The sequence below is a fragment of the Pelodiscus sinensis genome, chromosome 5 (genome assembly GCF_052426305.1).
Source record: "Pelodiscus sinensis isolate ZL-2025 chromosome 5, ASM5242630v1, whole genome shotgun sequence".
NCBI classification, from domain to species: Eukaryota; Metazoa; Chordata; order Testudines; family Trionychidae; genus Pelodiscus; species Pelodiscus sinensis.
The window spans coordinates 82,660,644-82,683,843 of record NC_143056.1 but is presented as its reverse complement, the minus strand read 5'-3'; the positions used below and the strand labels follow the sequence as shown (position 1 = coordinate 82,683,843).

Genomic DNA, 23,200 nt, shown 5'->3' with positions numbered 1-23,200 from the left:
ATTACCTGGTAAGAATGCCCCTTACTGGCATGTTTACCAGGGTAACCGGTTAACTAGTGCCACGGGTCAGGGGCGCTTCAGTCCGGCCAGGCCAACCATGCTGCATGTGAGGGTGATCCAGCCCATTTGGGCTAGAGCAGCCCCCTGCTTACCACAGGATCACAGTTAATCGTTTAACTAGGATTTTACATCCCTAATTTATAGTGACCATTGGTTTTATCTTTGTGTATTCCCAGTTCAGTTTTCTGTTCTTCGGTGCAGCTGCATCTTCTGCATTATAGTAGGAAATCTCTAAAAAGCTTTGACCCTTGAGAGCTGCATGTTTAGAATTGAAGTGAATGGCTCTGAATGTTGTTGATTCCTTTCAGCTGCAGTAGCAGTGTGCTTGTTAAGCTCTATCCTTCCCAGTCTTTGCTCCATCATGTGGTTTTGCCTTCTTAGCCATATCATTTGTAAATAGTCTTTCTAATAATCTTGAAAAGCTATTTACAATGAGTGAATTTGTTAGTAGTTGAAATACCTATCATTGTATCATGGGTTATTTCTGGGCCTGTTATTTCCTGTTCTATCAGTGCCATATTAAGTCCATTGCTATAACAAAGACATGGCCAAAACTTTAAAACAAAAAGATAAAATAGGTTCAGATGGTGCTCATCTTGCTGTGGAAGATGATGTCGGTCTTAACTCCTAGTGTCTGAGGTTTCTTGAGGTGAGTCACTTTTCATGGTGGTGGTCAATATTTGTTATTCCACATCCCGTCCTCTCTCCTGTGCTTGTAAGACTGAATTCTTTCTCCAGTCTTTCCATATAGAAGAGGTGATAGAGGCCTCTCAAACACTTCTCGGGTACTGCTTCTGAATTGCTACTTATTCCTCCTTCTGTCCCATGGGACAAGCTGAAGTCCAGATTCATTTGACCACACATTTTGAAAGGGCTTGGAAACTAAGCAAGATCAGAGACAGAGTCTGTTGCTACTCTTTTTGCTATCATTCACCTAGGGTCCATGCAAGTTACTGGACAGAGCTCAGCTCAAAAGGCAGGTTGGCACAAAAAGAGGCCTTTAAACTATTTAGATGCTCAAGGAGAAGCTCCACCTTTCTAAGTGAGGGCTGGTCCTTGAGATCTAAACAGATCTCAGCAGAAGATCCAAAGAATGGATCCAAGGAATGGCTCTAAGTTTATTGGGTTTCCTTGTCACCTTTTAGCGCCAGCTATTTGCTTCACTCAAAAGGGAATAGTTCCTTGCCGTCCCTGCAATGTAAGTGCAGTCTGGAGTCAAAATACCTCTGCAGTCAGCTTTCCCACCCTCAGGAGTGAGTTTAGAAGCTACCTCCAAGAGCCAGTGCCATGAAGTTAATACCTGAATTAATTCTGACTGCCAACACTGGTAGAGTTGTTGAAACATTCTTTTGTTGGTGCTAGAGTAGTAATTCTTGAACAGTTTTCTGCACAGTATGGTGGTTTCCAGAGCCCCTGCCTGGTGGGTACAATGTAAATTATTTTGAGAATCAAACAATGATGATTGTATAGCTGTGAAATCAGCAATGTTTAATTGGCAATTAGACTGTGCTGGTGTTTACTAAAGGCCAGTGATTGTGTAAGAGTTGAAACTTTGAATCTGTTCCCAACTCTGCCAGTGACTTTTGGTGTGACATTGGGGAAGCTGCTTGTCCTTGTGTCTGTGACTTTTTCTGAGATGTACAGATAAAAAGTGCTATATAAGAGCAAAGAATTATTAGTATTTTTCTTACTTGGTTGTCTGCCAGCTGACTTTTCTGGGCTAAATGAAGTTCCTCCTGATAAGGATTGTAACTAGAATGAACTCTGTTTTCTCTCTCTGACACAGAAACTTGCTTTTATGGTATCTTTGGGACTGGTTACACATGACCATCTGGAAGGTAAGAAAAGTAACTCAGAATGGTTCCTGAGTGATCTTGTTGCTCAGCAATTCTAAATTGGAAGTAAAAGTCCTAAATGTTGTTGTGTGAAGTAAACTTTGTTCCCGTACACCAAAGATCATACAGCACTTTAGGTAAAAATTGTCCCTACCTCTTCATTCCCCCCCCCCCTTGTTAGGTGGAAACAAAGCAGTTGTTTAGGTATCTGAAGTCAATGGCTGGGGAAGCAGTGCATGCTGTGCTGTCTGAGAGGAAACAGTAAAAAACTAATTGACTGCTATGTAGCTTTTATGTTTGAAGAAATTACCTAATAGGTCAGTGTGCCTTAACACCTTCTCTGGATTTCTCATTTCTAGAAAATGGAGAACATGATGGGTCTATTGTATTTTAGTAGACCTGATAATTTCTTTATTCCTGGCCTACAATGAAATGAAGCCTAAATATGCAGAAATTCAAGGACTTGTATATCACTGTACTAAATTTAGGCTAAGCAGAAGTCAATTTTTATTTTTATAATTTCAACTGATAATATAGATGCTTATTTTAAAGCATTTTTCCTATTCTTTATTTAATTTTTCACAGTTTCACAAAATTAGGGATTCCAAGCAATTTTTTTCTAATTTTTATCTGTTTGCATTTTTGAAATTGTGGGTTAGGAAACTGCTGTTTAATGACAGTAGAAGTTGAGATTCAAAAATGTAAAGCTTTATAACCATAAAACACAAATTCTCAACATCACATTAAAATATATAAAGTAAATATCTTTTTGTCAAATTATGAGTTTTCAAATAGAATTTTTCTTACTTTGCCTACCAGTGCATTTTGATTATCAATGGAAATTTTCTTTTTGTCAATTTGTGTGTGGGGGTTGTGGGGTGGGGTTGTATGGTGAGTTTTGGGAGGTTTTTTTGGTGGTTAATATTACCCCACATTTCACTGGAGACCACCGCAGGTTTACACTCATGAATTTATTACATGAGGAATTAACAATCCACTACAGGTTAAACTCAAGGGGATTGAGCTGTCATTGAATGCCACTATAGGGTTAAACTAAAGGGGATTGAGCTACAGAGGGTCCCCGCTATAAGTCGTCCTGTATACATCCGTTCCACACTCAAGTCATTGATGTTTGTAGGAACTGATGTGTTATAAGTCCTCCCACGTTATAAGTCATGCGAAACTTCCCCCGAATTTGCTTAAATGGAAGTCAGCTGCGGGGGAAAAAAATTCCCCGCTTTAAATTGTTTCACTATAAGTATAAGTTTTTTGGAACGTATCTTGGACTTATAGCGAGGACCCTCTGTATTTCTCTCACCCACACAAACACACACATTCATTAGTATATTCTCACACATTCATTCATGCCCTCAGGCACACTCACACTTATGCAGGCAAAAGGTTGCAGAGCAAGCCAAGGCATATTGACTCCTGAGGTTTGCCTCTAGCCACCGAGCCAACAAGCTAGTTAGAAAGAGGGCTTCTGCCATGTGCTCTCTCCTTTTATTGGAACTGGGTGGCTCTTGTCACACACACAGGGGTCCTTCCTCCATGGTCAGGAGCATGCCCAGACCGCCCTCAGTCCAGGTCCTTTGTTTGCTTAGGACAGCCTTGTGTCTTTAATTAGTCACCACTTGGCTCCCCGTGTTTAGCCTTGCTGTTTCCCTCACCCCAAACACTCCTCATTCGCAAACACACTCATCACAAGGTGATAGAAATGTAGCCGTGTTAGTCTGGTGTAGCTGAAACAAAAAACAGGACTATGTAGCACTTTAAAGACTAACAAGATGGTTTATTAGGTGATAAGCTTTCGTGGGCCAGACCCACTTCCTCAGATCAAATAGTGGAAGAAAATTGGCACGACCATATATACCAAAGGATACAATAAAAAAAATGAACACATATGAAAAGGACAAATCAAATTTCAGAACAGAAGAGGGATGGGGGGGAGGTAAATGTCTGTGAGCTAATGATATTAGAGGTGATAATTGGGGAAGCTATCTTTGTAATGGGTAAGATCATTAATAGTTACAAAGATACCTTCCAGAGCACAGCATTTGACTGAGACTGACCCCCTTAAACAGTGTTCACAGCAATGCAGTCCGCAGCAGATTTTGCCATTCTCTTAAGTCATGTGTTGGCAGGACCTTACAGTTTAATGCATTTCCAGAAAATGTGTGTGTAAATCAAGTAATAGCTCTGGCGGATGCTTTATGCAACATTTACTGATTAAAAATCAAATCCTTCCAAGCCTAACTATATTTGCCTTAAATAGCAATGAGGTTTCCTCACATGCTACTGGATTTAGGTTCCCAATTGTGTTGAAATTCACCATGAAATATCTGTGTTCACATGTTCTCACCAGCCATTTCATAATTCTGACTGGCCGTGTGTTTATTTTTACCATTATCTATTCACATTTAAACTCAGGAGTGTAACAGATGGCTATCATCATCAGTGTTGTCTTCTCATGGAAAGCTTCACAGTCAGAACTTGCTTGCTTGCAGATTGTATAATGTAGACATTGTTATGCTTTCTGAATTCACAGTTCCTAACCTAAACCTTTCTTTTCACAAGAAATCCAAAGTAAGAGACAAGAGAGGAAAAGAAGAACAACAGCAAATCCAGTGTACAGTGGAGCCATTTTTGAACCTGAGGTATCAATCTCTTACTGGAGGGAAGCCATCAGTTTCATTTTACAGCTGGTCCCCAAGTTGGGAACGGTTGAGTTACGACCATTTGCGTTTATGACTAAAGCTCCCATGGAGCGGTCGTAAAGGCGGTCCCCGAGTTACGAACGCGACCTGCGCTTACGAACAGCATGGTCGCTATGTAACTCAGTGGGGTCCGAGTTACGAACAAATTGAGTTACTGCCAAGTGTTTGATCCCTAACTCATTCGTAACTCGGGGAGAGGCTGTATACTGTTGCCATATTGCTACCTACTTAGTTCTCTGAAGCTCAGTTAAACAGATAAATTGTTGTCATAGTTTGGGAGACCAATGTGGGGTTGTGACTTTCAGTGTTTTATATCATAAATCTAGTCATTTCTGCCTAATACTACTCTCCCACTACCCCCATTATAAACATGGCATTAAATGGCAGTGACAGTTGGCCTTGCCATTAGGACATCAGCTTGTATGCTGGTGTATAGCAGTCCAAATGTCAGAAGCAAAATGGAAGGCTAACTTTTCCAATGTTTCAGAGGGGTAGCTATGTTAGTCTGTAACTGTAAAAACAATGAGCAGTCCTGTTGTGCCTTAGAGACTAACAACTTTATTATGTCATGAGCTTTCGTAGATCTAACCCACTCATCTCGAAGGTGCTCCTGGACTGTTTGTTGTATTTCCACATTTATCTTCCCAAGAACAGGGTAGACAGTAAACGCAGTTTGTAGTGTCCTACTCTGTCTGAGCTCTTACAGATTTAAATTATTACCAAAAATTACTTAGCTACAGTTGTTTTTTTCCTCTTTATAGCGTAAGAAGAGTGCAGTCACATACTTGAACAGCACAATGCATCCTGGGACACGTAAAAGAGGTGAGCTGTTATTTTCAACAGTGCCATGTTGTTGTGTGCTTATTTCTGTCTCCCATCAGCAGTCCCCTTGAGATTTGAAAGAAAAAGAAACAATGTAGAATTTTGTAATACTTCCTTTGCACAATAAATTCCAATGGTAAACAAGGACCAGAATTTCCAGGATTAGCTAGTTTTATGGAGCAGCTCAATGCCTCATTTCAGTCTCACACTACACAAATGAGACTGTGTACAGAAGAAGGTACAAGATAAGGCAGGGCTACTCAACTTCGGCAGCTACAGTGATACAGCACATGCCAAGGGCTACAAACTGACAGTCATGAATACAAAGGTTAAGGCAAGACTACACAACATGCAGGCCCCATTTAACTCAGTTCTCCTGATATTAATAAAATGCAATATTTACCCGATTTCCACCCAAATGACAGCACTTTTAATGAGCAATGACAGTCCAGGAATTTAACTATTAAAATGCATATCAACAGAAGATGATTATATTGTCTACTTTTTTGTTTTGGCTCCTACCCGGCCACGTGTTGAGCCCTGCGTAAACCCAAACTGCACCACAGGCCACTAACAAACAGGCCACGTGTTGAGTAGCCCCGAGATAAGGTTTGTGAACACCATTGAATGGAAGAGAGTTGCTGCCAAAGTTCTCTAAATACTGCCTAGGTTGCATTTCTACTGCCAGAAAAGCAAAACATGACAAAGTATACTTCAACAGATAGGGAAACTCAGTGTGAGGAACTCACTCCCCACAATGTGTTGCTTTTCAAAGAGAAGGATTCCCCCCCCCCCCCCCAAAAAGCATTTTTACTTCCACTGGAAAAGCTTCTCACTCCCCTTAGGCACTCTTCAGAAACAACTATCATCCTGGAATCTTAAATGCCACCTGTCCTTCAAGAAGGAAGAGTCTTTCTGATAGCGACTAAATGTTATTCAGTGGAATTCACCTACAGGGCAGTAGTTGTGCAGAACAGATCATATTTTAAAATTCTTAAAGGTAAAATTTACCTCTTGGAACATTACAGTGGAGCTTAACTGTTTTTCCCTGTCTGTGATGCTGAATATCAGAGTTAAGCTCTGCCAAACAGGTCTGAAAAGAAAATCTTTCCCTAACTTCTGATGCTCACCTTTAATGACTTCCAAAATCTCTGCTCCTTGGTTTGTTAAAAAAAACCAAATGAGCGAGGATTCTAACTTCATGACCCACCCAAGAAGCACACTACAAGTGTGCTATGTAGTTTGTGATTAAAGTCAAAGGTCTATGTATTCCATGTGTGGAGTGATGAACCTTAGACTATGTATGCAGCGATGAATTGTGTATATGTGTGCATGTGCATTCATGTGTAACACAATAGATGGATCAGAATATTAGTGATGGAATACATAACATTTCACTTCAAAGTTATTGATTTTAATGTCATGATAGTAGTGAGTGAATATCTTTAATATTTGGTGGCTATTTGGTGAGCTGTATTAGCTGATGATCCCAGTCCAGTCCATATTGAACAGGTGCACACATAACTGGTAATCATAATCATAACTGGTACTGATAATTTCCAGTGTCTGTATTCTTGGCCAAGAGGTCAGGTATTCAAATGACCCTGTCTCTCCTTGAGGTAGCCTCTTCAGTGCAGAATGGAAACACATAGGTGGGACAGTATAGAAAAGTTTGCACTTCTGCTGGCATGCTGTCTCTGAATAAATAAAGGATATCAGTTTCCAGTGCCACCTTCCATTATCTTAATTGTGTTTGTGAGAGAGAGAGAGAGAGAGAGAGAGAGTGTGTGTGTGTGTGTGTAAAATACTATGTGCACTGTACATCAGGATATGTTTAGTAATGTTTCCAAAGACTTTTAATTCTATTATATAACATTGTGTGATGAATTACTTGTAGATTTTTAAATGCACAATATGATGTATGTGTATACATGGTATTTTCCTAGACTGTTTCATATAATGCTGTCTTCCTGTCTTATTCTCACTCTCTGTTGTGAGTGTACGCCCCTCATCAGCACCAGATTAGTAACATATTTTCAAATGGGATGGTCAAGATTTTCAAATGGAATGGTCTATAGTAGTTTTATTATTTTAATTAATATAGCAGTGTACTAGGAGTTTAGTTTATGCAGCCTTGTGCCCTTTAGAGCTTTGATTTAATTCTAGATGCTGTTGGTCTTGTCAGAAATTTCAGCTACAGACATCATCATCAAAGATTCTTTCTAAAGATGTACATTTTTCTGGAAAGTATCTAGAATGCAAGTGAAAAATGCAATTTGTACTGGATATAGATTGGTATCTTGTAAATACTATTATAAGAGCTGGGTAATTATTCCTAGATTTATATTCCTTGTGACCTTGGAATGTGGAAAGATGGGGAGAGTACTAAGCTCGTATAGTTTTGTCATACGTCAGTGGTATAAAGGCTGTTCTTAGTGCTTTTCTAAAGGAGTCTACAATAGATCTATATGATTGGGGCAGTGGGTATTTGATTATAGGAGCTTAGGAAAGAATCTAAGAATTGGGAAGCTGCAGCTAAGTAGAGTTAGTTTGGAAGGTACTTGGAGTCACAGGTAGTAGTATCTGCCCTTAAGATATTGTGCATATTCTGGGATAGAAAGTGCTGATCTATAGGAAATATAGGCAAGAAAGGAGACTTGGAATGGTGAGTGCTAGCTATGAGAGAAGGACATTTGGGGAGGTATTTGCTGGCATAGGATAGATAGGGAGATGTAAGATAATAGTAAAAAAATTGAACTAACAGAAATCATTGCATCCTGTCTGTTGTTTTGATGCCAATACAAATTCCGGATAACTGAACAGTCTCGTTGCTAGGAATAAGAGGCCCCACTCCACACTTGTGAGAGTGACTCTTTGACCATTAGCAGAGCTTATTTTCACACTCCTCTGTTATGCATTTTTCAAGCATTCATTTCTTGAAAAATTCCACTTGTACGTTTCTAAAAAAAAATGTTTAAATCTTTGCTTCTCTTCTTCCACTTGTGACTCCTATATTAATTTCCTCTCTGTGCTACATCATTTCCTTTTTCATGCTAGCCAATGAGGACCACTGGCCAAAGGTATGTAAGATCGTTTTCCCCCTCCCCTTTTTTTTGTTCCCTTTTGTTAATGTGTAGGTCGTCCACCTAAATACAACACGGTGCTGGGGTTTGGGGCTCTGACCCCCACATCCCCTCTATCCAGTCATCCTGACTCCCCTGAAAATGAAAAGACAGAGACCACATTTACTTTCCCCGCATCTGTTCAGCCTGTGTCCCTGCCTAGCCCCAGCTCCACAGACGTAAGTAATTCTTGGGGAAGGGTTGGCTTTTGGAAAGACGTGTAGAACCTACCACACTGGAAACTGCTTCAGAGTTTGGGTTTTTAAAACTCACTCACGGTTTGTCATGGTTCAGTGCAGTGAAACAGGCTAATGTTCTTTTACTTGTGTTTTATAGTATGGCACATATTTTCTGTGACACTCAGTCATTGATTGGAATGTTGGGATACACTGGGCATGCTTAGATGAGTCTACATGTTTTCTCAGCGAAGAATGAGTCCTATTATTTAGAGAGACCATAGTAGCAATAAGTTGCTGATGTTTCTGTAACAAGAGAAGGAACTTGTTGGATCACCCCGATAGTTCAATACAGTGTTCAGAGCTCTGATCACAGGAGGTTCTTATGTTCTGGTGTGATTGAATATGTTGCCTTTGCACTCCCAGCACACAAGACTTTCTTGAGCAAAATCTAGTTATTCTGTTATTTCTAAAGCGAAGGACAAAAATATTTTGTCAAAATGAAAAGATTTCCTTTTCATAGCACAGTCTTTTTTTGAGAACCTTATTCTTCTAACTCTTTGTAAAATATATAGTTAAATAATTGTCAGATCTAAACCCTAGAAAGCAAATAACTGACATTGAGTTTTCTCCCAGGCTACTGATCTTTCATTACCCTAAATGATACTATCACAGTAAACTACAATTTCTCTGAAAAAGGTGACTGTAATAAATAAGAGTAGACCAATGTAACTTCATCTGGAGCTGGTTAAAGATCTCAATATAAAGGGAATACTGTTATAGGACTATACTTGGAATAGAGGAATGAAATAACTAGGTAGACAAGAATACTCAGCAGTGAAAGTGCACTTCTAGTCTGAAAAGTGACTCTGAAAAAATGTGTCTTTCAGTAACTCCTGTCATATGGGCTCAGTTTACAGGAAAAAAATCAATTCCCTCCATCTGAACTATATCATCTCTGCAGGGCTAATAGTCAAAATGTACTTTGGTCACTAAAGTTAGCAGATGTCACCCTGATACACAAGGAGCACATACGTTGCGTTAAGAAGGGACCTTTTTTAAATGGTCAGTTTCAGTGTGCAACAGTATTTGAATAGCAAGAAAAATTTGCTGACAGATGAATGAGGCTGTAGAACAGATTCATGAAGGAAAAGTACATCTCCTCCCTCTCTGAGGACTAAAATTTACAAACCACTGGAAATTATACTGTAGAGGACAACTGTGGTGGCCCTAAGAGATGGACTGGATAACCTATTAAGTCTCTTACATCTCAGATTTCATTGATTTTTTTTTATCATGCCTTGTGACCAGAGCATAACAGTTCTTAGATAATTTATCTGTTACCATGTGTTCTACAATGCCTGACTATCACAGGATAAGTTGAGGAAAGTATTATTCTAGAGTTCCCGCCTGATTCTGAATTTCTTGCCTTTGGTGAAATTGATTAATATTTAAGCTCAGTACTCTGGGTTTTAACATACTTTTAACATTAAATGATCATTTTAAAAAATACAAAGACTCCAGAGGAAACATGTATGCTAACAATAGATGATTAAAATATATAACACATATGAATACACTTGGATAACTTGCAAAATTATCTCACGGTTCAGTGTATATACCATGTCAACAAGTAGCACAGCATTCCCCAGGAGTAATACAAATCTGTATACTAAAACAATTACAGTCAGGTTATCCAGTTTGTGCACAAAGGCAACATTAAAACATTAACATTGCTGTTTTAATTTTTAAAAATTCAGTCCCAAATGCTCATCCAGTGCACATTTTCCAACAATCGATCCAGCTAACTTTGATTTTAAAAGAAAATAGATGTTACTGCGGTAGATGCCTTTTTGAAATATCTAAGACCTATGAATTCTAGAAGCAGAAAATGTATCGGGAACCATGATGTGTCTATGACAAGTCCTTTATCTTAAAAATGCCACTATGAATTTGTTAAAAAAAATCTGTACTTCCACATTTACACTCTCCAGAATGATGACAGCTATTCAATATTTGGTCGTTGCATGGCATATTTTTTAGTAACTATAATTACTGTTAGGAAAAGTCGTATTTTGATGTAAGAACAAGGCTGAAAGTCAGGGGAGCTGGATTCTATTCATAGTCTTTCACAAATTCATAGTGTAGCCTTGTGAAAGTCAAATAATTTCTTGTGACTTAGTTTTCCCCTCTGAAAAATGAAATGTTACTTCCTTTAGTACGTATGGGTGCTAAGATTTAGTATACATGGGTGCTTAAAATTTATAAAGCACTTTGAGATTCTTGGCTGTAGAAATGCAAACTATTAATTATTTAAGCACCAACAATATGATTGGTGCTTCATAGAATGACAATGAGAGAGAGATGGTCTTTTGCATCAAGGAGCTTACAATCTGATTAGTAGGGCCCAACTAAATTAATGGTCTGCTTTGGTCAGTTTCATGGCTGGGAGTAAAATTAGTTCATTTAAAATTTTCAAATGTTTACATCTGAAATTTTAGGGCGTTGTAACTGGGGAGGATCCAAAAGATGATCAGGATCCAGTGATTGCAAGACTAGTGTAGGAAGGTTGTAGGATTACCACCCTACTTCTTCCCTGTTACTAGGGATACTGCCTTCAGAGCTGGGCAATCAGAGAAGGCTGCTGGCTGCATGCCCAGCTCTAATGCCAGTGACACCAGCAGTAGCAGTGCAAAAGTGAAGGTCAAAGAGTATGGAGGATGGGTTACTATAGGTCTGGTTTTTCTAGTAGTCCTCTGCCTGTGTGGTGGGTGATAGCCAGAGCTGCAGCCTCTCCATTCAGGGGTTGACAGCTGAAGCTACAGCCTCTCTATATCGGGGGTGACAGCTGCAGCCACAGTCTCTCTGCACAGAGGGGTGATAGTTTGAGTGCAGCTTCTCTGCATGGGGGAGTGACAGCTCAAACCACAACCTCTCTGCACAGGGACAGGGGAAGTGACAGTTTGAACTGTCAAGTTTCTTGAAGTTAGGGGAAATTCTCAGAGATGGGTCTGTTCTGCCCAGGAGTTGCTCCTGCAGGGAAAGAGGAAGTTTCATCCCTCCCCATTCCCATCCGAGACTAGCAGCTGAAGCCCTGCACAGGATAAGGGACCCCAAGTACATGCCAGATTTCACAAGGAAGATCAGATTGGACAGTCAGTGATGTATTTTCACAGCTGTGACTTTGGTAGGGCCTTCCTAATTAGATATTCAACAAACAGTATACTAGAGTGCTCACAGAAAGGGGCTTGTTTACAACAATCTTAATTTATTAAAAGTTGTGCAGGTTGTGTTGTCTTTGTTAAGGTTGCCCAATGCTTTGCATTGTAAGACCCCGTTTTCAGTTGCTGACAGCTTGGCCAAATTTAAATTGCTGCGTCTGGAAAGTTCCATGATGGGTTTCTAACTCTTAGCTGAAACGTTCAAAAAATTCCATCAAACAGTTCATCTATAACAAAACAAAATTAAGGGAAAATATCTTGTTTTCCCCAAGTCTAAAAAAATAACTGTTTTGTTGAGAAACTATATTGTATCCATGCTTTGGACCTGACTTAAAATTTAGCATGGGTATGACCTTTGAGTCAAGGAATTGCTTTTTAGCGTTCATGTGAAATTCCCCCTAAATTTGACCACACTATATCTAAAGTCCTGTGGAAATACAATTGTATCCACATCTGCATATTTTGTATCTTCAAAAATGAGCTATGGATATCTGCATTGACATCAGTGGATACAAATACTTGGAGATATAGATAGTCACAAATTTGCAGGGCTCTAACTATATGCCTGTGGAAAATCTGTTTGCACATGCTCAGTAGAGGCTTGTTAAAGTTTGGCAGCAGAATTCTCTGATTAATCCAACTATGCTGAGCGTGCTCCATCCCCTCACAGTTTCTATCAGCTAATCAGACTGCTCATGCAGAGTGACTGGGCCTTCTCCATCCCAAGGCTAAGCAGGATTTTTACTGCAGTTGCTCCTACATTCCAGGAGTACCTGTGCTACCAGGCACCAGAAGTGAGAGCAGTGAGACTCTCTCTCTCCTTTTCTATCAGTGCTGCCCCTGCTGTCATACAGGCAGTTTGCATGAAAAAGAGAAGACAAACTGATGAGTGCTGCAGGGTAAGGGTGCTGGAGGGGAAGTTGTGCAGAGTGAGGAGCAAGGGTAGGACCCCTGGCTGCGAGGAAAGATAAGAGCCTAGAAAGGAACAGTGTTAGGAGCAACAGCCAGAAGGGAGGGGACAGGCACAATACCAGGAGAGGCACATGATGAGCGTCAGAGAAGCAGGAACAAAGAATAGGAGAAGAGGGGCAGAAACAGGGCTGGAGGAGGCAAGATGGGCAGGGGCAAGAGTGAGGCAGAGAGAGAAAGGAGCAGAAAGGGACAGAGAGCCTGATGAAAGGGGCAGAAAGGTTTGTCATCACTTGTGTACACTTTCCTAAAAACCTGGAATTATTCCTGTTATTCTGGAATCTACATAGCTCTAAAACCCACTGGCAAAGGTATGTCTCCATGCCACTTTAGTGGCAAGTGCACTTAGAACAGTGGTTCTCAAAGTGCAGTTGACAGAACACTAGTGGGCCGCAGCTTGAGGCTCAGCCCCCCCCCCCTGCAGTGAGGAACCCACACAGGCACTCTAGCCCTGCGGCCCCTCCCTCTGCAAGGTTGGAGCACCAGAACCAGCTTCCCACTGTATGGGGGGGAAGCCCCAAGCCTTGTGGGCCTGATCCGGTTTGCAGGGAGAGCAGGTGGCTGTGTGCACTGCCATTCCCCCACCCCCCAGCTGGGGGAATGGCCACACAGGGAAGCGCCGCCTGGAGACTTTCTCCCTTGCTTCCATTGGCTGGAATTGCAGCCAATGGGGGCAGTGGGAGGTGGTGCCTGGGCACAAAGCCAGGTAAGCACCCCTGCACCACCCTATACTCAGACCCTGCATCCTCTCTTGCTCTTGCACCCTCCCTTGTGGCCTGATACCCCCCGCCCCAGACTGCTCCTGTACTCTTCTTTTCTCCCTCCCTCCTGGCCAGGACCCCCCACTCCCAGTCCGCTCCTTACCCAAACCTCCCCCACAGACCTTCAACCCTCAGCTCGCTCCTACACCCAGCAGAGATGATGGCCACCACGCCCTGGGGCAAGGTGGAAGGCCGGCTCCGCGCTCCCGGAAGAGGCAGGGCTGAGGACAGTCAGTCCTTAGCACTGCCTGGACCACTGCATTGGGCCATCCCCAGCCCTCAAAGCCATGCGGACTGGTACTCCGGTGCTCCCGCAGCAGTTCAAAGGAGCCTTGGGCCCCAGGGCAATTGCCCCTTCCTCTGCCTCATTGGTGGGTCTGCCTCCACCTTACTTCCTGCCCAGACCCCACACCATCACCCCCTCTTGCTCCTATTTTGTCGTCATAGGTGGTTTGCTGGTTCGTCCATGGAAAGGGTTACACTGGGTAGAGTGGGCTGTGGGCCTAAAAGTTTGAGAACCCCTGACTTAGGAAAAAACAGCCGTCTATTGATACCAGTTACTGTTATGTGACATAGTAGAGGACTGTGCCGTGGATTTAAATATGCCAGTTATGGTGGTGACCTAAATTCCCACTAAGCTGTATGTGTACACAGCTTCCCATTAAACCCTGCACAGGAGCTCATGGTTGCAGCAGGGAGAGATGCCTCTCTCCAAGCCCCAAATTGTCCCACTCCACCGGCCTCTGCAGGGAGCTACCACGGCTCTGCCAGCCACGGCAACTCAAAGGAGTTCCTTTCCCTGAGCAAGAGCAGGTCTGTACTGGAGCCAGCAGGAAAGTGGCCAGTGCAGAAGGTCCGGCTTCTAGGTGGGGGGAACCATGGGGCTCCTCATGCTGTAGAGCCTCATACCCTCCTCCCCAAGGAGCTGGACCTGCTGGCTGCATCCAGGATGCAATGTGGTACCACAGGACAAGCAGGCACCAAGCAGCCTTCCTTGGCATCACTGCCCAAGTAAGCCCAAGCTCCCAACCCCTGCCCCACCCAGAGCCACTTCCTGCACTCCAAACTCCTCATCCCCAGCTCCGCCCCAAATTCCACATTCCTATCCCAGAGTTCTGCACCCCAGCCCTGAGCCTCTCCCCAAGGATGGAGCCCCCCTCTTGCATCCCAAATCCCTCATCCCCAGGCCAATCCTAGAACCCTCACCCCTCCTGCACCTAAGTACCCTGCCTTAGCACCTCCTGTATTCTGAATTCTTTGGCCCTACCTCCCACCCTAAACTCTTAATCTCTAGAGCCCCTCCCACATTCAGAACCCCTTAGCCCCATGCCCGCCACATGGATTTTGTTATGTGCACCAACATGAAGGTGATGTGTCACACATTGCCTCCACGTTGGTGCACGTAGCAAAATTTATTCCACTGAGAGGTAGGAAAAATTAGAAGGAACACTGGTGATGACCCATGTATGAGACTCAGTATGGTACTGCAGGATGAAATTTTAATTTTTCAGTTTTTAAGTTTCTAAAAATCTTGGTAAATTTCGTCCAAATAACAAAGGCAAACTCTTAAATATTAGGAAATGTCAGAATTAAATTTGCCAATGCAACCTTAATTCAGCTCTTTTTTTGCATAGGCATAATGATACTGTCTTTAAATAGTCACCTACACTTTTTTCCACAGGCTTTTTTCAGTATGTGTGTAGACAGACAGACAGACAGATACACGTGTACAGTTAATGGTGGCTTATTGTTATATATATTTCTGACCTAAATTCCAGGGCCTCATTATACTAGGTATTATACAACATAATAAAGACCTGCAGTTGGTCTGCCCTGAAGAGCTTATCGATTTTTTTTTTCTTCCATCTAGGCTGCAGTTGATATAGGAACAGTAGAGGTGATGCAAAAAGTGACTTTGTTTCTTTCTGTGTTTCCTCTATTCTGGGGCCAGCTTCAGTCCTTCCCAGCCTCTAGCATGCATTAGAGCAGCCTGGCACTTTATGACTTCTCATAGCTGTTCAGAAGCCTGTAACCAGAATGTAGCAATGTAGAGGGGACATATGGCATACAATTTGGCCCATATTATACATACATACATACAACACACAAAACATGGGACACTTTCTAGGAATTAAATACTGGCTGGGAAGAGTTGCAGAACCACTCACCAGTTGTTAATTCCAATTAAATGCCCTGCACTATTGCATTGTTACTTTGAGAAGATGAAAATAGGGCTATGGATTTGTGTGTGTATGTGTGTGCATGTATGTGTGTGTGTGTGTGTGTGGCCATTCCAGTTAGTACATAGGGGCTTTACTGGAAAATTAATACTTTGCACATTAACCCATCTCATTACATGAATCATCATTCAACATTCCATGGAATTTAGAAGTTCTAAACCTGAATTGTTGAGCAATTGATACTTTCATTAGAGATCGTTAAGGAAATCACCTGCTCAGATCTGATTCTGCAAGATATCTGATATCACAGTGCTTAATGGGTCTGATCCTGAAAGATACTGATTTACCCCCGCAACATTCATAATGCTCTCAATTACCATTGTGTTCAGTGGTAGTTGAAGATGCTTAGCATGTCACAAGATTGGGCCATGCAATAACATAGAACTTCAAAAGACTCTATGATAAATATCCTTTGAAGACTGGATTACAGAGGATTTTCTTTTTGCCTTCATCTTGTTTCTTGTCTGCCTTCTGTTCCTCTATGCATTCACACACCACAGGAAATAGGAAAAGGAAGCTCTTCCCAGTAACACAGATTTCATTTCAAGGAAGGCATGAAATCTCACTAATTTGATTCCTCAACTTACATTTAAGAACTCCCTTTAGTATTGAAGATGAAATGATCTCAGAACCCAATGCTCATTTGATTTATGGAAGTTATAGAATCAAAACATGGCACTGAGCTTCAAGAAAGATGGACTCTTTGAAAAACAGGACAGTAGGACAGTAGTATTAACTTTGTGAATTAAGGACAAGGAGCAGCTCCCCATAGAGTAAGATTTATCTTTCAAGGAGTCTGCAAATTAAACCTCAGTAGTCTGTATTTGTGTGTGATTTTCTTTGAAACTACATGGATCTCTGCTGCATACATTTAATAGTTATTCCTAAGGCCCTACCAAATTCATGGCCATAAAAAATTTGTCAGAGACCATGAAATCTGGTATCTCATTGTGAAATCTGGTCTTTTGTGTGCTTTTATCCTGTACTATATGGATTTCTTGGGAGATACCAGTGTTTCTCAAATTGGGGAACCTGACTGTAAAAGGAGTTTAAGGAGGGTCACAAGGTTATGTTGAGGGATTGAGGTATTGCCACCTTTACTTCTGCGTTGTCTTCACAGTTTTCTGTGCTGTGTCCTTCAGAGCTGTGCAGATGAAGAATGGTAGCTGCTGACTGAGGACCGAGTACTGCAGGCAGCAGTTCTGAAAGAAGAGTGGCAGTTCCATGCCATGCTATCCTTACTTTTGCACTAGTTCTGGCAGTGGCTCTGCCTTCAGAAATGGACTCCCAGCCAGCAGCCACTACTCTCCAGCTGCTCAACTCTGAAGACAGAACCACTGCCAGCAGCACCGCAGAAATAAGGATAGCGGTACTGCAACCTCTTCTTAAAATAACCTTCTGACCCTCCCACAACTTCTTTTTGGGTCAGGACCCCTACAATTACAACACTGTGAAATTTCAGTTTTTAATAGTTAAAATAATTAAAATCATGATTTTTAAAATCCTATGACAATGAAATTGTCCAAAATGGACTGTGTATTTGGTAGGGCTCTAATTCCCTAACAAAGAAAAAAATCCACCTTTTTGACCAGCCACATACTGTATAGGAGTCGGGCAAAATTTAATTCTAAAACACCAAAACTCCTCAAACATGTGAACAGGCTTCACAGGTCAAATGGAACATAGTGTGTCCTGATATTTCATACTAAAGAGGCATGCAGCTGCAATTCTTTTCATTTGAGACAAATTAGGATTAAGATCCTGTAAGCGTTGTGTGTATATGTGTAATTCACTGAAGTCAATTAGAATTGCATGTGCCAAGGTCTTGAAACATTGGGCTATAGGTGTGGCAAGTTGCCAACCCCGCACTCCCGCCCCTGTGGATAAAAGCTAGAGTTTAGGTATCCCTGTTTTGCTCTCTGATCTTTAAGCTGTTTTCCTTGAGTGTTCCTCTGTTCAAACATCTACCTATTAAAATCACAATAGCCTGAGAAGGACATAATGGGAGGAAAGAGAGAGGAAAAAAAGAGAGAAAAATAAACCTAACCTTGCATTAAATTTTTGATTGGGAACTGAATAATTGGGAAAAGTAAGTGCTTCTAATAATAATGCAAAAATAGTTAAACATAGATTTTTTTTAAAGAACACTATCAACTAACTTTACAGTTCCTTGTGAAAACCTCTTTTTCCCCTCTTGTTTTTTTGAATTGTTGTTATCCCCTCATTCTGTCCCTTACAGCCCTTGCCTAATAATGAAGCAGAAATCAGTAGCCATTGTAAGTCTGGGGCAATGAATTTTTAAAATATAATGGACTAAAAGTACTCGATGTAACTTCAGTGAAGTTAAGAGTTTCTTCAGTGATTAATGTGATCCATTCTTTTTAATTTACATATCAGAGCACTTTTCTCATTTAGTATAACAGTTTGAAAAGTTGTCACACATGTGGTCTAAATACTTGCTGGTGTTATTTTAAAGTTTAATATTGCCTTGTGCAGTTTCTTAGGAAAGACTGTGGACACAAGGCAGCTTCATATGTACACTCCTCACATGGAGCTATGCTTACATCCAAAGATTAGAAGGACCAAGTAAAGTGGGCATCTTACCAGTGTAGGCTGAAACCAATGAAAATCTTCCTAAGATGGATGGTGCGATAGGGATTGTTACTAAAGGCTGTGGTAACAAGTGTTCACTAGGGCCTCTCACCTGGGGAGGGCAGAGGGCTTTGCACATCTGTCATCCTCACTGGTTCTCCTGTTACACTTCCTAAAAAGAATTTAGCCATATGGAATCCCATAGCTGTAGCTTGTGCGAAAGAGTTTCGGTTCAACTAGGATGTAGATGTCAAAGGTCAAAGTTCATTTTTTGCCTTCTTCTTTCTCACCCCCTTCCCTCAATTTTGTAGGGCGATATCCATGAGGATTTTTGCAGTGTTTGCAGGAAAAGCGGGCAGTTGCTGATGTGTGACACATGTTCACGTGTGTATCACCTGGACTGTCTGGACCCACCTCTGAAAACCATTCCCAAGGGCATGTGGATCTGTCCCAAATGTCAAGACCAGGTATTGTTTGAAAGATAGGGAGTTTCACATCACATACTACAAAGATTTTCCAAGTTAAAGAAAATAACCTGATCACTTGGCTTAGTTAGATTGGGACAGCCTGACATTGAACAAATCTATTTGGTCTGTAATTAGGCTTGTGTGAATTTCATCAAATTGCCACTGTTCTAATGCTCACAAATTCTAAGCCTTTAAGTCTTGCTTTTTGTGCTCCCAGATTCAGGGTCCTTTTGTGTTACCCTTGTGTTTCAACTCTGCTTTTCTGGGGCAAAGCACACAAACTTTTGGGAAAGGTTCTCTGTGACCGATAGGGATTTTCCTGTAGCTTTTCTACCTAGAATTTCTCTGAAAGGCAGTAGTTCTTTATCCAAAGTGAATAGGATATTTGCACAAGCCTACCCTTAATAGAGAGAGAAAATGCTGAGCCACTGCTTCATGGTAAAACCCAAACATTTTTGTTCTCTTTCATGATACATTCAGTGTCAGAATAATAACTATCAATGAATGACTTGAACATTCTTCCCTCAAAATTTCTATGTACAAATATATAAATGGATTGGAATAATGAGATGATATTTCATCCACTAATGGCATAAAGATTACAAGATAAAGAAGCTATTAACATACTGTCTGACGTAAAAGGGTGCCCTAGTAGTCCATGTGAGCCTCTGTTAACCAGCTGATAACATTCGAGAGCAACCTGGCATTTCCATATGCATGTTACATAAAGCAACAAATAAACAGAAAGTCCCAGGAAATTAAGATACTCAACATGGCTGTAGATGAAGGAGAGGGAATAGACTTCTTTTTATTCCTCTCCCTCCCCCTCCATGACCACCACCTATTCGTGCTTTACTGAAAAGTTACCAGAAAAATATACCTAAAAGTGTCAAAGACATTTTGCTTTAGAGTGACTCCAACCTCAGTCCCCTGAATCATTCCTCTGGTGATTTACCAAACTCGTCCTTCCTCTCTAGATAGGGTCTATGAAGAGGGATTCTGTTTATCCTCTTAAAAACAAGAATGATGCTTATCCTAAGGTTTGGCAATGCCAATAACATAATACTGAGAGCAGGTGAAGATGGGAAAGTGTCATGTCTTATGTGTTTGAAAGTGTGAAGTTCATATGTGTGGTGTAGAGGCTGTTCTGTGCCATTAGAGGGGTTCTCCTGGGAACAACTTAGATCAGCAATTTGTCTGAGCCGTGAAGTCACTGTCCTGTCTTCTGGCAAGTTTGAGATCAGATATGTTGTCTTTTCATTCCTCTTTAACCTATGAAGTTTCAGGAGCACACACATTTGTGGTTATGAGGGAGAAAATGAGAGAGAAAAGTGAGAAAATGCTGACATTTGTGATAAACTTGCCTCTGTTGTGGAGGCTATAATACAGATGCAAATAATTCTGTTGAACCTTGGACCAGGATTGCAAGGCATTATGTTAACAGGTTGTGTCTAATGATAGCCACGAAAGAAACTTTTTTTGTCTCTTCCCTTTTTCTTTCTCCCTTTCCCAGAGGTAAAATGTGTGCAAGCTAAATGTACACACTCTTCTTTCAGATGCTGAAGAAGGAAGAAGCAATCCCATGGCCAGGGACTTTAGCAATTGTTCATTCATATATTGCATACAAAGCAGGTAGGAAAACAGAGAACACCTTTGCTTTTGTTTTCATGTTTGTACAGTGCTATTTTGGGGACTGGGATTGGGAAGGATGTGTTTTAAGAAGGAAATTAGATGGGGGGGACCCCTGGATAGTCCAAGTAATAATATGAAAAGAGCAGGCTAAGTACTTTGTGGAAGCTTCATGTGACTCTTCATTTATGCAAGTGCTATTTCAGGTATGATCCAATGTGTCCATGTGCGAAGCAGCTTAGGGACTCCATTTGAAGGGCATAATGGGACCCTTTTAATATTTATCATTGAGAGGATTATTATTTCCTTTTATAGCAAAAGAAGAGGAGAAGCAGAAACTACTTAAATGGAGTTCAGATTTAAAACAAGAAAGAGAACAGTTAGAACAGAAGGTCAAACAACTCAGCAATTCCATAACAGTAAGTATTTTTTCCACTGTAATATTACACTTGTTCTCTGTAGCCCTTTCATTCTAGCACCATGCAAACAGGCAGAGTGTAAATCTGGAGACTGGTACTTGGAGGCCTGATCCAGCTCTTATTGAAGAGAGTGGGAGTTGGTTAAATTTATATTTGAACTTTGCTGTTTCTCCTACCCTTTGGATCGTTTGAATACTTAAAGTACAGCCAACATAAACTCATTCTAGCTTTACCTTTCAGAGATATACAATAACCCATAGCACCAACAGTTGACAAACACAACTCATGGAGATGTATAATGGACCCTATGACTCTTATCTTTATTACAGAGGAGCAGCCCTAAGTGGCTACATGTCCCAGTATCTAGTTCTTCACTTTATTCTGAGTCAGTAAGCCAAATTGCATCATGGAACTTAAAGCCTTGGTATATAGTCTTGTCATACCTAAAATGAAAGCAAGTGCAGTGGAATCCATGTTACTCACAGGTTTGGCTCAGAGGTTGATGGCAAGTTACCAAGGCAGTCTTAATTTGAGCAAACTTTGGGTGCCCCTGCCTAATATTAATTAAAGCTTGCCACACTTTTTTTCCCCATCCAGAAACCATGTTATCCACCATATTTTGTAACAGTAATAACTAGAACCTATGTGTAGCACGTAATTTTCTCTAACCATAACACCAGATATAAACATGAGCCCCTCAGGAAGGCCTATTAATATCACAGAATTATAAATGCTAAGTTGTTCTTTGAGAGATGTCCCTATCGATGCTCCAAAGCATGTCGGTGTGCTGCCTCCGAACCCATTTTCCAGAGTCTTCAAAGCAGTGTCCCTGGAGCCACGCATGCCCGCATCTCTTGCCACATGCTACTACAGTGCAGGCATCACACATGCGCGAGTTTCCTCCCCACCCCCACCCCAATTCATTTTCTGCTGCCTTCGGTCACAGATGGAGCTTGGGCAGTGTTCCCAGCCTCATATCGTGTTTAACATAAGTAATCCCAGTTATTTAGTTTTTACTTGTAGGTAGTTTGTTTTTCCCTTAACTGTTGTTTGTTTAAGTTTAAAAAAAATTTTTTTTTCCTCCATGTTCTTTTCCCTTTTGTTAGTGCTAATAAGTGCCATGTCTGGCTCTCCAGGCTTTAAGTGCTGTTCCACATGGAAGGATACTATTCCCGTCTCGGACGGACACACTCAGTGTGTCTGCTGTCTCAGAGAGGCACACGTTGCTTAGAAATGTCCTCACTGTCCTAAACTGAAGGCCAGAGCATGGCGTGAGAGAGCACTGCACCTCACGCATATTATGCTCGAGAAGTTGTTAAGACTAGCTTCAGACTCAGCAGCCCGAGAAATCCCAAGCACAAAAGGAGAAAAAGTCCTCAAAGAAACGCTCTTCCTCCTTACCTCAGGAGGCTCCGGCTCCTAAATGCTTTTGTCCGGTGCTAAGAACCGCTCTGGCACTGTGATTAAGTACTTATGACCAGGGCTTAACGATAACAGCAAAAACCACCAGCCCCTCTGTGCATGCACAAGACCTGCACTGCGCATACGCGAACTGCCGGTGAATGGGGAAACTGGCTGACATCTACTCGCCATGGGCGAGTGGATAAGCGGATTTGTCGAGCCCTGCTTATGACACTCTGGGCTTATCCGGCGCTGCCACAAAAGTGGGTCATGTCAAATCCTGCCCAGAGACTTCAGTCTTCAAGTTGCCTGCCTCCAGTGTCATGGCATCTGCTGGCACTTATGTTACCTTGCCAGCACCTATGTAGCAATCTGGTAGCAGACCTATGTAACTTTGTTCTCACCCACAATTATTTCCAATTTGGGGACAACTTATACCTCCAGATCAGCGGCACAGCCATGGGTACCCGCGTAGCCCCACAGTACGCTAACATCTTTATGGTTGACTTAGAACGTTGCCTCAGATCCCATCCCCTTTTATCCCTCCTTTACTTACACTACATCGATGACATCTTTATGATCTGGACCCATGGCCAAGAAACACTGGACGCATTCCACAGAGACTTTTAACAACCTACACCCCACCATCAATCTCAGCCTGGACCATTCAACATGAGAGATCCATTTCCTGGACATCACAGTACAAATCACTAATGGAAAATTAAATACCACTCTCTACAGAAAACCCATTGACTGCTACACTTACTTA

At 41.6% G+C, this 23,200-nt stretch overlaps 1 protein-coding gene across 12 annotated transcripts in view; it reads left to right on the top strand.

The window, feature by feature from the left end:
- The window catches only part of PHF21A (PHD finger protein 21A), a 290,548-nt gene that overhangs the window by 259,104 nt on the left and 8,244 nt on the right, over nucleotides 1-23,200 (top strand). For 8 of the 12 annotated variants that reach the window (XM_075927575.2, XM_075927572.2, XM_075927567.2 and 5 more), the window contains 7 exons: nucleotides 1,847-1,898; nucleotides 4,473-4,552; nucleotides 5,374-5,434; nucleotides 8,572-8,735; nucleotides 18,827-18,982; nucleotides 20,539-20,614; nucleotides 20,927-21,030. In XM_075927575.2, coding sequence (XP_075783690.1) covers nucleotides 1,847-1,898; nucleotides 4,473-4,552; nucleotides 5,374-5,434; nucleotides 8,572-8,735; nucleotides 18,827-18,982; nucleotides 20,539-20,614; nucleotides 20,927-21,030 — 693 coding nt within the window. Of the gene's footprint in view, nucleotides 1-1,846; nucleotides 1,899-4,472; nucleotides 4,553-5,373; nucleotides 5,435-8,491; nucleotides 8,515-8,571; nucleotides 8,736-18,826; nucleotides 18,983-20,538; nucleotides 20,615-20,926; nucleotides 21,031-23,200 lie in introns of all 12 variants that reach the window. The other 4 variants (XM_075927577.2, XM_075927576.2, XM_075927582.2 and 1 more) reach the window with 2 other exon arrangements.